Source organism: Sander vitreus, chromosome 7 (genome assembly GCF_031162955.1).
Source record: "Sander vitreus isolate 19-12246 chromosome 7, sanVit1, whole genome shotgun sequence".
NCBI lineage: Eukaryota > Metazoa > Chordata > Actinopteri > Perciformes > Percidae > Sander > Sander vitreus.
Genome location: NC_135861.1, coordinates 24,365,974 through 24,387,116, shown reverse-complemented (window position 1 = coordinate 24,387,116; position 21,143 = coordinate 24,365,974). Strand labels below are relative to the sequence as shown.

The window sequence follows — 21,143 nt, the reverse complement described above, 5'->3', positions numbered from 1 at the left end:
TGAGATTATATCCAGTACTTGAAGGAGAATTATGGTATGTTGAGGGCTCAACACCCACTGAATACGCTGTAGACCAAAGCTGGGTTTGACTCCACTGGCTAATTAGTGCGATTACTGCACAGCTGGATTGGCCAGACGTTTTACTGAGTTTTGTCAAAAGGATCACTCACTCGATGAAGGCTTCATCCCGACAACTTCTGCTTCAGCAGAGTCTCTCTATTTTAGGACTGCAGGGCTCTGTCTGGGGAGTAGCAGTCTAAATTTAAGAGTGGGAAAACTGAAGCAACCTTTTTTGAAACCTGTTCCTCTTTTCTGTTAAAAGTTAAAAAGCTTTGTGAGAGCAGCTTGGGTGCTTTTTGCTAAATCCTTAGATCAGATAGTTCAGCTGTTTGAAATTGCTTTTTAATTGACGCTTTGACACTGAAGTGGTTTAATTTGTAGTATTTATGTTATCTATGTATTATTATCTAAGGAATTAAAACACATATTGCAGTAAAACAGGGCTGCAACTAACAATTATTTTCAAATTGCTTTTTTTTGTCCAGCCAACAGTCCAAAACCCAAAGACATTTCATGTCATTCATAATTGGCAAAGAAAGGCTACAAATCCTTACAATTGAGAAGCTGAAACAGTGCAATTGTTTGACGGACAGATTATCGAAACAACTGCTGATTATCTTGTAAAATCAATGAATTGACTAACTGTTGCAGCTCTACAGTTGAGATGTTCCTTTTGATCTCTGCCCCTTCACTCATCCTTATATTAACCTTTTCTTCCATCTGTTTTCCCTTCATCTTCTTCTACCTTTTCTAATCTCTAAATCTCTCGTCTCTTTTGCTTGACCTCTCCTTCCTCGTCTGGCCTCTCTCTACCCTCTCTCTGTTATCACTGTCTGTCTTCTTCGACTCTCTTCACCTCACCTTTCCAATCCCGTCTTTGCTTTCCCCCTCGCTATATCTTCACATCTGTCTGTGCTCATTCATTTGGCATCTCTCTCCCGTCTGCAGCGGCCCGGTGGAGCAGCACGGCTCCTCCAAGCCCCCGCTGAGCTCCTCGGCCATGACATCTCGCATCCTGCTGCGGCAGCAGCTGATGCGGGAGCAGCTTCAGGAGCAGGAGAGGCGGGAGCAGCAGAGACAACAGGCCTCCCAGTACCCACAAACCACGGTGGCCCAGACCCCCGCCATTAATGTCAGCGTCCCCACCACGTTACCGCCTGCTGCCCAGGTGCCAATAGAGGTGCTCAAGGTACACAACCGTGCTTCTAGTCTGTGATGGTGGGAGAAGAAGAGGGATATATGGAAGCATCATGTATGCTTAGCAGGATGTCAAAGTTATTACAGTATATGTATATATAAAGTTTCCACCTCTGGAATTAGAAGTTGCATGTGTCATAGTTGCAGTCTGAATGGTCCAGGCAGCGCTGTATTTATAGATTTTATTGACTGTGTGTGGACAGTCAGGCAATTGGGGTTTTACTATGACTGTGTGTAAAAGAAAAAAAAAGAAAAAAAAGCACAGGAGTGAAGTGTGTTAAAATGCGTATATGGGGATTATCTTTCCTGAGAGAATTCCTCTTTAATGCATGCTGTGCTTCCAGCCATTTGGATTTAGCCATCTTTAATCCTATTTGCTCAGCTAGATTCACATCTTTTCATAGCTTTGATTCCCTGGCAGTCCGAGGGACAGGAGACTGTTAGGATTTTCTGTACGAGTAGAGACCGTTTTGTTTTGAGGGATCATTTTAACAAGCAGTTTGGTAAGTTTTCCTGTTTGTCCTCTGCATGTGTTTCCATAGACTTAGTCAACTTTATGAAATATCGATAGAATTTGTGTTGGGCTGTGTTGTGTGGCAGTGAACATGTGTATCAGAATTTGTGCGTTATCGCTATTTTGTGGTCACATCTATTCTTATTTTCTATTAAATTTTCCTTTAATTCAGTGATTATCTGCATAAAGAACTTGGTGTGTGACTGTGATTTGGAAAGATTTGCACCAAACAAGATTTTAGGGTATTTTTAAGTTGATCATGACGAAACACTTAAGTGAGTCGCTTGAATTTTAGTTTTGTGTTTGTACTATTTTGGAGTATTTGGTTTTTACATCATTACAAAGGTGATGGAAATGTTTGGCATGAGGACAAATACTGTATACCATATATACTTGTGTGCATGTATTTACCTTTCCATGTGTTTTTAGATTTTCCATTTCTCTAAGAAAGACACAAATTCAGCTTTTGGTTTTGTCATCCATCTTTATTTCAGTACATTGATTTTTAAATGCTGTGCAATCATTAATACTAGTAAAACAAAATAAAATTGACACTTTATGGAATCTCTCCACAAATATATAATCATGTTTGATGATTGAAGATGATATCAACATATTTAAAATACTTTGGTGCCAAACAATCTGACTTTTATACAACATCAAATAGGTTCTAGTCACTTAATAATGGCTTCCATGGGAAGTACATTATCTTAGCCGTTGGTGTTATGAAATACTGCATTTAGAAAGATAAAATAGCTGCTATACAGACTGTGTGTGTTGTTGTAGATCTTAAGCGGTTGTTTAGACCCCTTGATGGAAAAGAGGAGACTTAATTAGAAGATACATCAAAGTTTTAATCATGTAACCTCACACTAGGTGTAGTACTGCAGTCAGTAAAGTACTGACATACTACGGGCTATTGAGTAATCTTTGTTGATCTAAATCCATACACACAACACCATCAGAGATTTCATGGTTACTTGCTCAGCCACGCTTTCATCACCCTGGATGTGTGTGGCATCATGGGCCAGCAGCAAAAGACAAATACAGTATCTCCATTGAAAACATTGCCCTCCTCATGCAGCATAAACATTAGTTACTTATTACTTACTTACTCTCCATAATCTGCAGCTCTTTGAGAGATTTAGGGCACCCCCCATCCCTCGCCCTGTGTACAATACATCAAGTTTGAGTAATTTCCCTGCTTTGGCGAGAGCTTACCGACATTCTTCATTGACTGAAGTCCTCAAATGAAAAGGCCATTGCAGCTTGGCGCTGTTGAGCTGGGTTAACCTACTCTCCCGTGTCTGTGGGTAGATTAGCAGAGTCCACACAAAGCTCAGGGGTACCAGGCAGAGCTGCTGGACCTCAAAAAGTGCAAACATTAAGCTTAGATGAGTTTGTCTAAAGACTGATTGGACCCTTAATTAACCAAGTGGCCTCTGACCTTCTGGGGAATAAGTAAGGGATCAGTTTAGGGATCAAGACAAAGGCGAGCACAGCCTTACCACACACCGAACGCTAATTCAGTGAAGAATGCTCATAATTAGCCCCCGCTGCCTTCATTCCATGGCATATTTAAGAGAAAAAACACTGCTTTGAAATGTATGTAAGATAACTTCCTAAAAGGGTTAAAACAATTATTTCTTTTTCAAAGGGTTTATGGTGCCATGAAAAGAACAAAGTACTCTTCAACTTTGTACAAAATGTACATTTCTTTTGGATTATAATTGGTGTAGCTCGTGACCAGTACATAGGAGAATACAAAGATGCCACAGAGATATCTCATTTTGGTTTATGTGTGAGTTAATGCAACAGGACATTTGTTAGAAATGCACATTTTGTAGTCTTTCATCTAAAACAAATGTCAAAATATGAAGTGTGCAGTATTATCATTTAATGCATTCGCCAATATCGCTTAATAGATTTAGTTATTTATTATTAGCGTTCTAATTATTACAGCTGTTCTTAATAAGTGTGTAAAACAGCAAACCACACAGTTAAGACCTTTATTCTAAGCTTTTATGCTAATTTTAACACAACGTTTATCATTTAAGGACACAAGGCTTGTGTTCCGTTGGTAATTTGCTACATGTTTGGATAATAGCATGACAATACATCAGAGGTGGAGAAGACCACAGGTTGCTCTGATGTAGCTGCTGGCATTAGCATCACAGTTGCTGTCTGCAAGTTCCACAGAGCACGTTAGCAGCTTAACTGTGAGACAAAGTGGCCTATTCTTCTAGCCTGCATAGCAAATGGGGGCATTCTTGTTAATGTATCCTGGTAGGGCCATCATGGAATGCCCAAAGCATGCAAGTAAAAAAAAAAATACAGATCAGTGTTTGTCAGCTCTCACCCTGCATCCTCTTAGTACAGCAGGCTGCTTTGTGCAAGTGAGTGTTTTGGACTCTTTGAGGGTTATGTTTCCAATGTCCTCAGGGCTGTTGAAGGCCAAAAGCGAGCTGATAAACAACGAGCTGTCTTGCTTGCTGTGGTTGCAGATGCTGTGAGTTAGCAGTTGATGTCACATTTCTAAACTGTGTATTTTGGAAAGAGCACATTAAGTGAAGTTGGGCAAAGTAAAGTTCAAGTCCTGCTGGCGCTAATATATCACTCTAATCCATTGTTCTGCTCATTGGCTCTTACACAAGCTGACAAAGAATGATTAGTATAATATCACTGTGTATCTAGGACTTAAACCAACGCTTTTATACGCACACACCACCTTGTTTAGACTCCTTATACAGACTTTATTTAAAGTGACCCTGTACAAGTCCAGTCTGTGTAGATGTATCCACTTTGTAAACAGACCATGAAAAGTTTCCTTTTTCACTTTTAAAAACAGATACTTTTTCACCCTAGGCGCAGTTCATCCTAACAAAAGCTACAGTATGTATTGAGAAGGCCAGAATGTTTCCACCCTGAGGTCTGTTGCCCCCCACCCCCATGGGTGCTCCAATGAACTCAGAGCAGTGATATCATCTAATAATGTGTTCATTTTCTCAACTAACTGATAAATCATTTGGTCTATATAGAGTCAATATACAACAAACAATTCAATGTGCCAACAACCCAAAGCCAACAGTCCAAAGAAAGAAAGAAAGATTCAGTTAACTGCCATGAGACAAAGAAAAGCAGCAAATACCTAATAAAAAATAAACCTAAACGATGAATCAATTTAAGGCTGTAACCAACAATTATCATTATCAGTCAGTCTGCTAGTCTACAACATTTTAGAACATTATGAAGAATCCCCTTCATGATTTTCTTAAGCCTTTACTTAAATGATTAATTGATTATCAATAGAGCTGCAGATTAATTTTCTGTCACTAGACTAATTCATTGATCGACTGACCATTTTAAACATGAGAAAACTCATGAAGAGAAGGAGTCATTTTACAGACTGAAATACTAGGTTTAACCAGTCATTCTGGGATGTTTAATTGGGGCACCTTTTACCCTTCGTTACCCTCAATGACCTCTGGGGGGGAGAGAGAGAGAGAGAGAGAGAGAGAGAGAGAGAGAGAGAGAGAGAGATTGTAGAGAGAGAGACTTTGTACAGTTTGTAAACAGTAACAGCTATCGGTCCTGTGGATGTGTGAACTTACAGCAGACACAAACAGAGTCAGTGGGTCAAAAGTCATGAGATGATTAACAGGATAAGAAAGTATGACAAACATACAGTATTTCTGTTACACAAAATTCACTTTCTTTTTAGACTTTTCATATATTTGGCCACAATCTGTACCCAGATATAAGTGGTCACAAGTAAACAAAAAAAACTAAACAAAAGGCACAGAAATGAATGAATTTCATCTCATATTATCAGAGACTGGGAGCTGGCTGCTGCAGTATTTGACAGAACTGCCAAAAAACAAGAACCAAGGAGTTATAACTGAAAACGTATGAGAATATGTGTTGGTAATCTGTGAATTTCACGTGTTATTTATTATTATTAATTCATCAATTACCTCACCAAATTATTATGAGGCAGGACATGAGGTGAGCCTCTAAGTAGTCAATGTCAAAAACAAATAAAACCGCCAGAAACGACAGAACAGCTAAAACCATACTTTAAAAATGTGTATATACTACACAATACGACTAATGGTACTTTTCTGAATGTTTTCAGGCTAAGATACAAACGTTACAGTTGCTAAAGCAGCTCCGGTCCCTCTTTTTCTCAAAAGCAGCTGCTATAAAACAGTGATTGTTCCCACAGATTAGGACAGCACACGCAGTAATCCTCGAGGTCATTGAGAACGCCTCAGGTGTTGGAACGATGGCGGGAACCAACTGAGGAGAACTATTTTCTTATGTACGTAAGCTAAATGTGAATTTTAAATATTACGACAGCAGCTGACTGGCTGCAAATTAAAACATGCCACTTTGACTGAAGGAAAAATAGCATTGTGTGTTCATGGCTGTGCTTTTGTTTCAATAATTAAATAACACTCAAAATGTTTCAGTTTTAACATTAACACACAATTCAAATCCCTTGGACTGTAAACAAAATATTTGAATTGTTAAATGTTGAATATCTAATTGTCAAAGATTGACGTTCATATAACTGAAATGTAAGACTTTCCAGATATATTACGGAGTTATTATTTAGCTATATGACTACTTGAATGTTTTCTACATTGCTCTTTGCTGATAAGTAACTTAGAGCTTAATTCAATTACTAGACTGAGAGAACATGAATAAAGCAACTATTTAAAATGATCACTTAATCGTTCAAGTCATTTTTTAAATCAAAATCAAAATGCCAAAGATTCACTGCTTCCAGCTTCTCAATTGTGAATATGTGCTGCTTCTCTTTATTTTCTTTGCTATCAAACTTAATATCTATGGGCTTTGGACTGTGGGTCGGAACAAACAAGCACTTTTAATATGTCAACTTTTACTATTTTCTGACGTTTTATGGACCAAAGGATTAATCAAAAAGATAATTGACGGATTAATCGGAAAAAAATCAACAGACCTAAAACAGACATATGAGAGAAATCTAAATTGTGAAGAAAGAGAAGAAAAATACGTTAAGAGATTTATTAGACTCAGGTTATTGTGCCATCTTTTTTTGGCAGTTAAGTTGATAATATATAAATATAGTATAGTTAACTAGCCTTCAGGGTTTCTAAAGCCGTCATACTTGTATTCCATCACACTTGTGAGTGCAAAAAATTGGATTGCTCATATATATATATATATATATATATATATATATATATATATATATATATATATATATTTATTAGGTTTCTAAATATTCTGCGGCCCATAACATGCGTCATCAGTCTATTTTCAGGATCAACACCACTGTGGTCCGTAATGTATAGAGCAAGTAATGCCTGTGTGCTGGTGGTGACTGTGGATTTGCAGAGTAGTTGATTTATTGTTGATGCTCTGACAACAGTGGAAATTATCCTCAAGATACTTACCAGTACTACAGTTGAGTTAAATACCACAATGAGAACAAAGTAAAGACTAAAGGATTGTAGTGAGCAAGATTAAAGAGTCTCATTGTTTTGCACTTTAGCCCAAAGCCTGGCATGGTTCTTTTCAATGAGTAATTGAGCTATACGTCCCCCTCAGTGGTGTCACCTTTACAACCCTGTAATGACATCATACCTGGTGATACATGTTAATATACCTCTCACATGAGTATCATCCTGCAGAACAATGATGCTGTCTCTGAGCATGGAGAAAGAGTCTCTGTTCTGGTGAGAATTGGAAAAAATGTAATGCTTTAGTTACAGCAAGACAGTCAAGTCACTTAACCTGACGTAAACTGGAAGGTTTTAATATTTATATATACACTTTAGAAGCAGGTTCCGAAAGTAACACTCGCCAAGTGCAAAATGCAGGTACATTTTTCATTTGGAGAGTAAATCTCAGAGGGCTATCCGCCATATGGCAGGTAAATGTTTGTATCAAAATAGTTGTGTTTTCAGTCTACATCTTGGTGAAGCTGCAGCTACTTTCTTCTGTTCCTCTGCTGACTGCACGTTGGAATTTTGCGGTTTTATTGCAGGAGTCAGCCAGCCTTCCAAAAAAGAATGACAAAAATGGAGGATAAACCAGCAGGACATACAGTCAGGTCCATAAATATTGGGACATCGACACAATTCTAATCTTTTTGGCTCTATACACCACCACAATGGAGTTGAAATGAAACGAACAAGATGTGCTTTAACTGCAGACTTTCAGCTTTAATTTGAGGGTATTTACATCCAAATCAGGTGAACGGTGTAGGAATTACAACAGTTTGTATATGTGCCTCCCACTTTTTTAGGGACCAAAAGTAATGGGACAGATTAACAATCATAAATCAAACTTTCACTTTTTAATACTTGGTTGCAAATCCTTTGCATTCAATTACAGCCTGAAGTCTGGAACGCATAGACATCACCAGACGCTGGGTTTCATCCCTGGTGATGCTCTGCCAGGCATCTACTGCAACTGCCTTCAGTTCCTGCTTGTTCTTGGGGCATTTTCCCTTCAGTTTTGTCTTCAGCAAGTGAAATGCATGCTCAATCGGATTCAGGTCAGGTGATTGACTTGGCCATTGCATAACATTCCACTTCTTTCCCTTAAAAAACTCTTTGGTTGCTTTCGCAGTATGCTTCGGGTCATTGTCCATCTGCACTGTGAAGCGCCGTCCAATGAGTTCTGAAGCATTTGGCTGAATATGAGCAGATAATATTGCCCGAAACACTTCAGAATTCATCCTGCTGCTTTTGTCAGCAGTCACATCATCAATAAATACAAGAGAACCAGTTCCATTGGCAGCCATACATGCCCACGCCATGACACTACCACCACCATACTTCACTGATGAGGTGGTATGCTTTGGATCATGAGCAGTTCCTTTCCTTCTCCATACTCTTCTCTTCCCATCACTCTGGTACAAGTTGATCTTTGTCTCATCTCTCCATAGGATGTTGTTCCAGAAATGTGAAGGCTTTTTTAGATGTTGTTTGGCAAACTCTAATCCGGCCTTCCTGTTTTTGAGGCTCACCAATGGTTTACATCTTGTAGTGAACCCTCTGTATTCACTCTGGTGAAGTCTTCTCTTGATTGTTGACTTTGACACACATACACCTACCTCCTGGAGAGTGTTCTTGATCTGGCCAACTGTTGTGAAGGGTGTTTCCTTCACCAGGGAAAGTATTCTTCGGTCATCCACCACAGTTGTTTTCCGTGGTCTTCCGGGTCTTTTGGTGTTGCTGAGCTCACCGGTGCGTTCTTTCTTTTTAAGAATGTTCCAAACAGTTGATTTGGCCACACCTAATGTTTTTGCTATCTCTCTGATTCAGCCTAATGATGGCTTGCTTTACTGATAGTGACAGCTCTTTGGATCTCATATTGAGAGTTGACAGCAACAGATTCCAAATGTAAATAGCACACTTGAAATGAACTCTGGACCTTTTATCTGCTCCTTGTAAATGGGATAATGAGGGAATAACACACACCTGGCCATGGAACAGCTGAGCAACCAATTGTCCCATTACTTTTGGTCCCTTAAAAAGTGGGAGGCACATCTACAAACTGTTGTAATTCCTACACCGTTCACCTGATTTGGATGTAAATACCCTCAAATTAAAGCTGAAAGTCTGCAGTTAAAGCACATCTTGTTCGTTTCATTTCAACTCCATTGTGGTGGTGTATAGAGCCAAAAAGATTAGAATTGTGTCGATGTCCCAATATTTATGGACCTGACTGTACAACTCCAACCAGAAAGTTGTGTGGTGTATGCTACAAAAAATGTTTTTAATATTTTGTCCGGTAAAAAAAATATGCTTGGCTGTTGGATTTTTTCATCCACCCGCCAACTTGGCCGGTGAGTCAAAAACTGAATTTTGGACACTGATAAGTACAATCTAAGAGATTGCAGCTAAAGAGATGGCAAGTGTGGCAAGTGATACACTTGGTCAATCTCTAAAGCAAGGATCTGAAACCAAGTAGGGACCCCCTCCTACATACTATACAACTGAGTTGCATATTAAACTGGGCTGGATGAATGAAAATGAATGGGTATTCTTGTACATTATTTATAAATAATGTTAAACATGCATGTGGAAGGCACAATGAATCCCTAAGCTTAACTGTATGGCTACCATAGTGGCTACCTTAGTAAGCTTATCTTCAATGTGTAAAACAAATAGGCCAATTTAACTTTGCTTTTAATATGTTGAATTAATTAATGTATATTTCACACATCTTAATTTTTGAAAAAAGAAATCTTAAAAATATATATTTTTGAACATAATTTGGCAGGCCCCCTGCACTAACTCTGAGGACCCCCTGTTGAATATCTCTGCTCTAAAGAATACACAGATACATGATTACAAATGTGCACATGTGGACTTTGTTATCTTAATCATTGCTATGTTTTATTAGCTGCCAGTTACCACGGATAATCAATTAAATTTTATTTATAGTGTCAAATCATAACAGAAGTTGTCTTAGGACACTTTACAGAGAGCAGGTCTAGACCACACTCTACAATTTTTAGAGACCCACAATTCCATGCTCAGCAATACAAAGTCTTTTTCTCAGGCTCCATGTGTTATCATAATCATATCATCTCAACAGTCGAGTGCAGTTTGCAGACTACAGGATTTTTTTTCCGCAGAAGCAAAGGAAATGTCAAAGATAGCTTAGAGGTTGTTTAGAGCCTGTAACTTCCTGAGCTCTGTTAATGAACCCAAATCCCCTGATCTTAGGCAAAAGAAATACATACATTTATAAAACGAAGTAGCGAGGAAATTTCTTGTTAATGCCTGTTGTTGCCAATTAAGAATGCCATTTAGAGACACAAGGAGCGGCAAGCCGCAGGCATACTGATAAATAAATAAATAATAAATACAAGGATGTAACAGACTTTATTCTGTGTTGAACTGGGAAATCAAGCCTAGCATCCACAGGGTTAACAAAGTGGATGCAGCAAAGCAAAAGCCCCAGGCTAGTTTCAGTAAAAGAGGTGGTCTTGCAAAACAAAGGCACTAACTGTTAGCAGCACATCCTGACATCAAGTGATAAAAATTTCCGATTTTACATAAAACAACACAAATTTGAAAAAGCTCATTGTACTACCCTGATATGCATAACTAATTACTTGTGTTCTTGTCTTTTTAAAGATGAGCTGGATGTGTGTGTCCTTAGCAGGCTTAGTCTTCTGGTGAAAGTAAGGGGAAGCAGCTACAGCACTTCTGAGTTTAGATAGAAGTTAAACACAGAAGTTAAGTTTTTAAATTGGACGGATCAGTTTACTGTAAATTATGCTTGAGCTGCTTGGATACCAACCTTATGAGGTATGTTTAAAATTAAAGTTATTTTTTGGAGAAGAGGTGTTTTGTGAATTATGCATGGAAAATAATGACAGTGCGAGACTAAATTCTCTCTCTTAAAGCCAATACAGTTGTGTCGTTAACTACAGCAACTACAGTGCTGATGCATGTTTATACATGCATTATGTACGTTTCCACATTTAGTGATGAACTATGTATTGTCGTTATTTCATAAATAACAGTCAGTCAAAAACAATTCAGGCAATAGCCAATAGACGGTTTAAATATAGCTCCAAATGTGAGCTGGAATGCAGCAGCACTGCTTCATTTAATATGTATTGCAGCCTGACGAACAGTGTCTCTGAAGTATGTTTATGTGTATGCAGTAGCTTTTCTGGATCATTAATGTGGTGTGGGGATTTATGCTCCACAGATCTCAAATGTATCCATAACCGGGGAGTGCAGAGATGGGTGTGCGTGTAATTTCTGATACTTTAAATATGTGGACTATAAATGTAGAAAAGCACAGCAGTAGTTAAAGAAAAATATGTAGAAATAGTTTTACGGGGACTCTTTGAGATTACAATAATTGACAGTGTCTCAAAAGAAAAATGCATAACACATCATAGGATTTGAACTCCTTGCCAAGTTTATTTCAATACGCTAGTCAGTACTGTGCAATACTAGGGACAGGCTTTGAGGTATATTTAGCGTCTCTTTAATCTGTATATATCTAAAAATATTTTGATAGTCTTTTATTAGATTGCCAAATGTGAATTGTGACTACAAGAATAATATGGTTGCAGTTTAAAGGGGGATTATTTGAACGTATGATTTATTTCTAAACAAGCAATATTTCCCGTGTGGCACCTGTAACCATCAGCACATCCAATATATAGCCACTAATACATATCTTTTATGTTTTTGTCTTTTCATTTTCCCACTTTCCTACTCTGCTCGCTTGCCCTTTTCCATTTCTCTCCTCCCACCAATAGGTCCAGACTCATCTCGAGAACCCAACCAAGTACCACATCCAGCGCTCCCAGCAGCAGCAGGTGAAGCAGTACCTGGGAAAGCTTGGCTCTCAGGTGTTGAGCTTTCCCTGCAACAACCAGTCCTCTGACCACGGGGGCATGCCGCCAGGGCCGGGCAACAGCGCTCCCAACAGCCCTATGGCCTTACTGACCCTCAACACTAACTGCGAGAAAGAGGTGACTGCTTGTGACTCGTTGGGTTTCTCACAATAACTCATGGAATATGCCTTTTTGTGATCTTTTACTCATCAAAATCATACTAATGTGTATGTCCTTTATGTCATCTTGTTTTAGATGGATGATGTCATTGATGACATTATTAGTCTGGAGTCCAGTTACAGTGATGATATCCTCAGCCTGATGGACCCAGGACTTCAGATGGCTAACACGGTGTGTGTGTGTGTGTGTGTGTGTGTGTGTGTGTGTGTGTGTGTGTGTGTGTGTGTGTGTGTGTGTGTGTGTGTGTGTGTGTGTGTGTGTGTGTGTGTGTGTGTGTGTGTGTTGCATACAGACAGACCAGGCACTTCACTCTTTCAACACATGACTGAGTCTTATTTAGTCTTTTGGGGTTAAAACATCCAAATGAATTCTATGATAAAAAATAAAATCTAAATCTTGTGGTTTTCCCAATTAAGCTAAGTAGTTACAGTTATTTGAATGTTAAAGCTAGCTGTGCTGCCCAAATATGCAGAAATAGTCACATTTTGGAGATACGTCCTTGAGTCTTCTTGTCACTGTGAGGTTGCCAGGCAACCAGTGGAGACTCGAGGAAATCACTTAGTCACACTATTTTTTTTTCTAGCCATTTCCCCTTGTTTCCTGTCTTGTTGCTAAGCTAAGCATGAAAGCACTTTAACTTGCGTATTATAACATTTTGTCTAACCTTTCTCACTGCATAAAAGCCATGTATCACGTCACCACCCTACTAGAGTGCGGATTGGGCCACATTGTTCTGTCCGAGCCCGGCCCGAGCCTGACAGGCATTAAGATATTTATGTCCAAGCCCGACCTGAGCCCGACACAGTTAAAATCTCATTTTTTTCCCCTCATACTAATGACACATGTACGTTTGTTTTTGTGGAAAGCCCGCTTTTATTAAGCAACTGTAGGAAGGCATTCGGAAATGTCAACAGATGAGCGCATCAGCGCACATGGGGCAACAAGCACACGTTAACACAGACATGCACCTACATAATAAGCTTTTTTAAATTTAAAATGTTCAATGCGTTATTGCGCTGATGTGACCGAGCCCGACCCGAACATCATTTCTAAATATCTGTCCAAACGCGGCCCGGCCCGTCGGGTCCCATCGGGTCCCAACGGGCTCGGTTCGGGTAAACTATCCTCTACACCCTACGTATCATGCTCATACAGGCCTGTGATCCTTGCTTAATGTCTTTGCTGTGTCCCCTCAGATCCCCTTGAATGCTAACCTCATGGACATGTATGGTAATCAGAGTATGTCCCAGCAAGGTCTACCCATCAGCAACTCCTGCCCTGCCAACATCAAAAGGGAATACTCTGGTAAGCAGCACAGTCTGTCACAGCAAGAGACTCAAACGCATGGCTTCTGTCATCAAAATACAGTATATCAAATGTTTACAGATTATTGAGCTGTAAAAATAAACTGTAATATCCATTCAGATTCTATATTGCATGGGAAACATCAAGGCTAACAATACATATGGAGCTCTACTCTCTTTTTTGTGCAGCCCATAATGTAGCATTTTATAAATAGTCCTGTAATCCTCCTCTGTGCGGGGATGTTGACTGTGCATGACTGACATGTTTTTCAATGTATCCATTCTGCACATTTGGATATTGAAAACATTATTTATCACAGTTTCACAATCCCCGACCATCATGCATATGATGGATAAGTCTGGTTCCTGCGGCAAATTTGACAACTATCAAAGGCCTGAAGGGTTCCCTGTGGGTATGTGTGGTTAATTAGCTCCAAGCACATTTTTGATACCTGCACAGCACTGTTTATTATATTCATTAATCAAAACTTTGTTTTTCAAAAGCAGAGGTAAGAGCGATGGCAAAGGAAAGGCAGAAGAAGGATAACCATAATTTGAGTGAGTTTTAATTGCACTTTTATTGCTCTCAAATATATGTGTGTAACTCTGTAAATGTTTGAAGACACTTAGAGGTGGTTATGGTTGGCATAGTGTCATCTTCTTTGTTACTCTATACATTTTTTTTTATGAAAATACATTTTCAGATGGTGTTTCGTCAGCTAATCATGGATTTCTTTCTCTTCCCTTTTTATTCTTTAGTTGAGAGACGACGACGGTTTAACATCAATGATCGAATTAAGGAATTGGGCACTTTGATTCCTAAATCCAATGACCCGTAAGTTACTTATTTTATGCACTACTAGTCGCTGGAGTCATTCCTCTGCAAAGAGATCCCTTCGGAATCGGATTTTAATGTTATACACAGACCCTGTTCTGTGCAAAAATGTATTCTAAAGTTTAGCTGAAGACAAATCAAGTCTATCAGTATTGTCAATAAGTTGCATTCCTCTTAGTACAAAATTCCCTCTTTGTGTTGCTATCCCTCCATCGCAGCTAATAAAGAAAACACACAAAGAGGGGATTTTGTAACTAAAATATTAACACTGGAAGTTACACATTTAATTCACTGTTAAAACCCTCATATTAGATGTTATCCCCCATCTCCTACATATTGCATGTGAGTATATTATTTTACTTTAATCACTGGAACTGTTTGGCTACATAGATCGGTTGGCTTTACATCATTTAAAGAGATGTTGAATCAGTAACAAAATAATTAAAAAGGAATAAACTCTGATACACACATACTATTAAATTACACACAAAATGAATCATTTGATTGGTCAGATTACGGGGTTGACACTTGAAGGTTAAAAGCACCACTTAAAGCTCACGCTTCTTTTTCTTTGCCCTTGCCTGGAGCTCTGGAAAGATCCCAGCAGCCTCTTTCACAAACAGATCAGGCTTAACATAGCTCTTATTATAGAAAACACATTATGAATAGTACATGTGCTTGTTAGCATTAGAAATCTTAAGTACTTGTATTCATTCCTTACTTTAAATTTGAATACATCAATACAATCATGAACAAAAACATCTGTATCTGCATTTGAGGCTTCAGATTTGTCCCGTTTAGTTCTAGTAAAGATGGGGTTTTACTCCTGTAAAACTTCCACTGAAACCATTTCATCAGGCAGCTCGGGGTCATCCTTACGACTACTTGTGATCTCAGTGACCTCCCCTGGCTACATTTACAATGCAGCATTCAGTTTTGCAGAGAACTCAAGACTTTCCTCATTATTTTCTTCCGTCTCTTGTTTTTCTAACAGAACAGAGCTAAATGGTAGAGTAGTCTATTATAGTCTGATAAAAACCTATAATCTTTTTTTTCGTGAGTAGAGGTGGCTTGGTGCTGCTTGTCTGACATCAAAACTATATGACTCTAGGCTGTACAAATAATGGCGCCTACTTTGATTTTCAGGGACATGCGCTGGAACAAAGGCACCATCCTGAAGGCATCAGTGGACTACATCAGGAAACTACAGCGGGAACAGCAGAGGGCCAAGGACCTGGAGACTCGCCAGAAGAAGCTTGAGCATGCCAATCGACACCTGATGTTGAGGATACAGGTAAACTAAGTTTCATGACGTGTAGTGATTAGAAGGTAGAGTCACAGTGTTGTTGAATTGCTTCATAACCATGCTATTTGAATTGGTAATTTATCATACACTGATAATAAAAAGTAAAAGGATAACTACAGTTTGTGTCGTGTGTACGGAGCAAAAGAGACAGGATGGTCAGTAATGAAGAGGGCTTCCGCTAACGGAAGAAATTATTACACTTTTATAAAATAGGTCGAGCTTCAGGGAAAACGAGCACAGGACAAATTTTCACAGCAAAGGCCACAAAGAGGAGGGAGGGGGTTTGTTTTAGACCCATCATCTTGTAACTAATTGATCACAAGACAACAGGCGTCAAGATCTTTGGGATTTTGCTCAGGGGACATTGATTGATTGTGCGTTTGTGTTGCGGCAATTATTTAGAGCAGCATTATCAGGGGCGAAAACAAAAGCTTTTCTTCAAGTGGGAAAAGTGAAGGTAAACAGTCACAGTCAGGTGAGATTTTAAAACAAAAAAGTCACCAGCACTTAACTCCTCCGCTAACCAATTTGGATTACTATAGTGCCTTAGTGGAAGAATTACTCAGATTGTTTACCTAAGTAATACCACAGTGTAAAAATACACAAGTAAAACTTGTAGTACCAAAAGTAACTCATTATGCAGAATATATATCTATCTGGAATATACTTTCATGTACTGATGCATTAATGTGTCAGCTGGTAAAGGTGAAACTTTATTTACTGCTGGGTAGCGTAATCTATAATACATCATAATTTATGAGTTGATCATAATTAATTAGTCGATTTATATTTTGTATTGTTTTATAGTTCTATTTTTTTTTTTATCTAAATCTTCAAAGTAACTAAATCTGTCAGACAAATGTAGTGGAGTAAAAAGCACAATATTGGCTTCCAAAATATAGTAGAGTAGAAGTATAAAGTAGCATAAAATGTAAATACTGAAGTTAAGCACCTCAAACTTTAATGTAATTAAGTAAGGTACTTGAATGAATGTATTCAGTTATATTCCACCACTAGTATATTGTACCTTTATTCCTGACCAAGCATAGAGCAAGTGAAACGGCACAGTGATCTGAGACTCGAGTCACCCTGACACAAGAATAGAAGACTGTGATTGTGATAGATGTTATGGCAGAGCGTGAACCTCTTCACTGACTAATCTGTGTGTGTCTCTCTGGGGTTTGCAGGAGCTAGAGATGCAGGCGCGGGCTCACGGTCTGGTCATCACGTCTTCAGCACTCTGCTCTGCTGAACTTGCGGCCCGGTCCATTAAGCAGGAGACGGCTCTGGAGGACTGTCGCCAGGACCTGTACACGCTCCACCCCCATCACCAACACCACACGTCCTGCACTCCAGAACCGCTCGGCACCTTGGAGCTAAACGAAGGCCACTCCAACTTCCCAGAGGGTCACTACAGCATTCACGGGAAGCCAAGCTCCAAACTCAACGACATCCTCATGGAAGACACCTTATCACCGGTGAGAGGGGGGGACCCTTTGCTCTCGTCCGTCTCCCCAGACACCTCTAAGGACAGCAGTCGTAAGAGCAGTGTAAGCATGGATGAGAATGATCAGGCCTGTTAGCACCTCCTACTGGAAGACACCTCGTCTGCATCCCCAACCTTCTCCATCCTGCTGCAAGTGTTCCCGTCAGTAGCCAACACACTCCCAGCTGCTGGAGAGGCCGTTTTTTTCTGTTTGTGTCATTTGTTTGTTGTGTCGTTTTTTTTTCTTCCCCACCCGTGTTTACATGTATTAGAATAGTTTCAATTTATGTTTTTGCTAGTTTTTATGTGATATCTTTGGTCTTTTTAAACCCTCAACCTTGATTTCAAGGACTGATTATAAAGTAGGTTTGCTTTAATCAATACTTTGACAATGAGTTGCAAACATAGAAGTTTTTTTTATTTAAAAAATCTTTGAATAGAGGCTAGATTGTGTTTATTTCTATTGATTCCAAAGAATCTAGGGAAGTTTTGAATCATGGTCAGAAATGTAGATTTTTGTGTTGAGATGAACACTGCTTTTTAAATCACTAGCAATAATAGAAGAAATAAAATCTATTTATTACTATAGTGCTTTACACTTGTGTCTTAGATTGAACTTGAATGTGCCAATGCCTTATTAAGATGTGTATACATCAATGTTGTATTGCTATGCACATTTTTTGGCTGTTAGCTGAGTCTTTGTCAGCCTTCCAGTTGAAATTTCTTCCTCGACAAATAATCATTTGTAGATTTGATCTTATTTATGTATCTATGTAAACAGGACTTTATGTACGCATTTCCTTTTTAAACATTTTTAACAAGGCATTTAAAAGAGCCTTTTTTGAAATAACTGACATAATAATAAAAAGCACATCAAATATAGGAAGCTAAAATGCCTTCTTCAAGTTAATTAAAAAGAAGAAAAAAAAAAATCACCATTGATAATGGCTAATTGTAGTCTTTTACTCAGTGTCATAGTGAGCAAGAAACAGCACAACAATCCAGAAATAAAAAGAGAAAGGTCAAGTTTCACCGCACTGTACCGCATCCTATAACCATCCAGTTCGGACTGCTCAGCAGTGTGTACCCTATTATACATTCCTCACTGCCAAAACCAATTGTATTTTTCATAATGCAGTCTTCAGACTAGTAAAATCGTAGCTCAAATCAATAAGGCCTGTTGTAGCCCCCACACAAGCACAAGAATCAGATTTCACTTGAAAGATCAGATTGTTGCATAATTCTAGACATCTTTGATAGATGATTAATGCAAGATAAACCAGTTACATGTTATTGTATTCTTGTCTGCAGTGATCAGACTAACAGAACTGGTAATACTGCTACTATTTTAGCACACACAGTGTAATACTTTGGACATGTGTTGATGCAAGTGCTGAGTTTTTATAAATGTCCATTCATTTCCTAAATTATTGTTGTTGTTGTTTTTACACCACTTAGGTGACATTTCACATTCAGGATGGTTTTTTTTTTTTTTTCATTATGTGAACATTTATATTGCCAAGGAGTATAAGGAGACTGCTTTTGGATTTTGTATGAAATGCATGTCATGTCAAAACACTGGAATGACCTCGGTTTGTTCGCCTTTTTTTTAATCTAAGCATAAACTAACTATTGTATTTGGCTTTTCAAATGCATACACACTATTGTATGCGATTGTAGATTCATCATGGTGTACTGTTGTATATTATTTCAGCAGTTTGTTTCAACCGTTGTAGCACATTGCATAAGTATGCCTTTGTTAATAACTACCTGCCATACTTTGAGAGCCCTGTTACAGCACAGCCTCCATTTTGTTAAACTATGCAATGGTTGAAGTTGTGCCTGCACAGCAGCATCGTCGCTAGATAATGTGATCTCCTTACGGATTAGTCTGAAACAGTGTCAAAGTATTTATCTTTTTGATTGATTTAAGTGCCTTAAATTTGTTTATGTTACCCTGGTGATGTAAGAGGAGTTGTAGACAGTGATGCAACATTTTGTTGATGCTTATACTGGTGTTTGGTGCGTCAAGGATTAACTGAAGTGTGCCAAAGTACTTTAGAAAGCAGTAGGAAAGGGCCGTCTGTCAGTACAAGATAACAATAAGCTTCTCAGACTCAAGACATGGTTTGTTATGATGGAACCCCAAAGTGTTCAGTACTTAATAAATAAGGCATTAATAAATGATCATAAAAAGAGTTAAATGTGTAAGTAAACCAATGAATTCTGAAATAATTTAATAAATTATTAAAAGTCATTAAAAGTTATTTCATCATTATTATTTTTATATTAACAGGGTTTAGTTATTGTTTTTAATTCTGTACAGAATCTTTAATTTTAAAGTGCCCTTTTTCAAAAGTCTGGTTTTACTTAATAATTGTTCCCCAAAGAAACTTTAATTTCAAAATGTTCACCCCCCTTTATTTCAAAATGTTGGCTCAAACTACACTGTCATGAAAAGTAACATTTTGAATTAGAAAAGTCTCACTGGGAAAGTGCAATGTTACAGAAATAAGAATGATAAAACAACATTTAATAGTAATGAGTTGAGTTTTGATAAGGTATAAAATTATTTCACTAGCGGTGTGGCTTTAGAGATGGCAATGTCGCTCAGCTCCCCACTTTTGTCCACACTAAAATATATTAATGTACTTTAAAAGGTGCAGTAGGTAAGACTTATAAAACTAACTTTCTGTCATATTTGCTGAAACTGACCCTATGTTCGAGTAGAACTACATGAAGCAGGTAATTTAAAAACAAATCTGGCTCCTCTGGCACCACCTACAGCCTGTAGTGTGATTTGCAAAAATCCACAGCTCCCTGTTCAGATGCACCAATCAGGGCCAGGGGGGGGTGTCTAACTGTGTGTCAATCATTGCTCATGCACAGCATTCATTCTCCCTTGTGAGGGAGGGGCTTAGGAGACAGTTTTGGGGTTTAGCAGAATAGGGATCCCCTGACTTTTCAAGTAGCACCACCAGCAGGTTGACGTTTTGGGCTTTTAGTGAAATGCCTTAACTTGACTAAACTATTGAATGGATTTCCATGACATTTGGTTAAGATATTCATGTCACCCAATGACTATGGTCATCACTTAACTTTGTCCAATACTTGATTTATGACCAAATACCTGCAAAGCTAATGACATTCCCATCAGCCTCAACTGTACTTCCTGTTAACCAGTACTCACAGAGACTCTTATTTATTTGAAAATGTTAAGTCTTAATCTTATTTATTTATTTATGTAATATTGAACACATTGGATAGGCTTTTATCTTAATTAAGCTTACAGTCTTCACTGAAAGTGATTTTTCCAAAGTTTGTACTGAATATTCATCATTCTTTTGAGACTAGTATGAATGAAGTTCAAAGTGATGACTGCCAAAATGAAATATACAATATGTTTATCTAAAAAGGTACATAAAATAACATTTTTAAATTTTTAACAGCTTAGCTAATGCACCTGTTAGTGGTGTATCTCTTCTGTAGTAGCTTTACCTAATACATGATGGCAATCAGTAGTTTGACGGAAAAACTAACTGAAGATCGACTTAATAATAGCTTTTCTGGAGCATTGAACTGCATCTCACAGTCTTAATCGGCAGATGGAGATAGCTGAGCTGTCGTCACGTGGCAGTTAAGTAGTATGGAACTTCTGTTTTTAAGACAATGAGATGTGGTTAAAAGCCTGGAACAGGCTAAGTTGAACCTTAGTTTTGTCATATAAATTAAAACTTAGTGGATTGCAGGGCAGAATGGTCTTTATGGTGACACCAATCCCAGCTACTAAGCCTTAATACAATACAAACAGGCCTGTAACATTGCCTGTTGACTGAACCCAGATCAGCTTTTTGTTTTTGTTTTTAATGGAACAGATAAATAATCTAAACCC

At 38.4% G+C, this 21,143-nt stretch overlaps 1 protein-coding gene across 3 annotated transcripts in view; it reads left to right on the top strand.

The window, feature by feature from the left end:
- The window catches only part of LOC144521152 (microphthalmia-associated transcription factor-like), a 35,166-nt gene extending 17,106 nt beyond the window's left edge, over window positions 1–18,060 (top strand). The window contains exons 2-10 of one of the 3 annotated variants that reach the window (XM_078255517.1): window positions 1,009–1,249; window positions 12,063–12,278; window positions 12,396–12,491; window positions 13,517–13,625; window positions 13,945–14,037; window positions 14,132–14,182; window positions 14,384–14,459; window positions 15,606–15,753; window positions 16,953–18,060. In XM_078255517.1, the coding sequence (XP_078111643.1) occupies window positions 1,009–1,249; window positions 12,063–12,278; window positions 12,396–12,491; window positions 13,517–13,625; window positions 13,945–14,037; window positions 14,132–14,182; window positions 14,384–14,459; window positions 15,606–15,753; window positions 16,953–17,348 (1,426 nt within the window). In that variant the 3' untranslated portion in view covers window positions 17,349–18,060. Of the gene's footprint in view, window positions 1–1,008; window positions 1,250–12,062; window positions 12,279–12,395; window positions 12,492–13,516; window positions 13,626–13,944; window positions 14,038–14,128; window positions 14,183–14,383; window positions 14,460–15,605; window positions 15,754–16,952 lie in introns of all 3 variants that reach the window. The other 2 variants (XM_078255516.1, XM_078255518.1) reach the window with 2 other exon arrangements.
- Window positions 18,061–21,143: the final 3,083 nt, after the last annotated feature.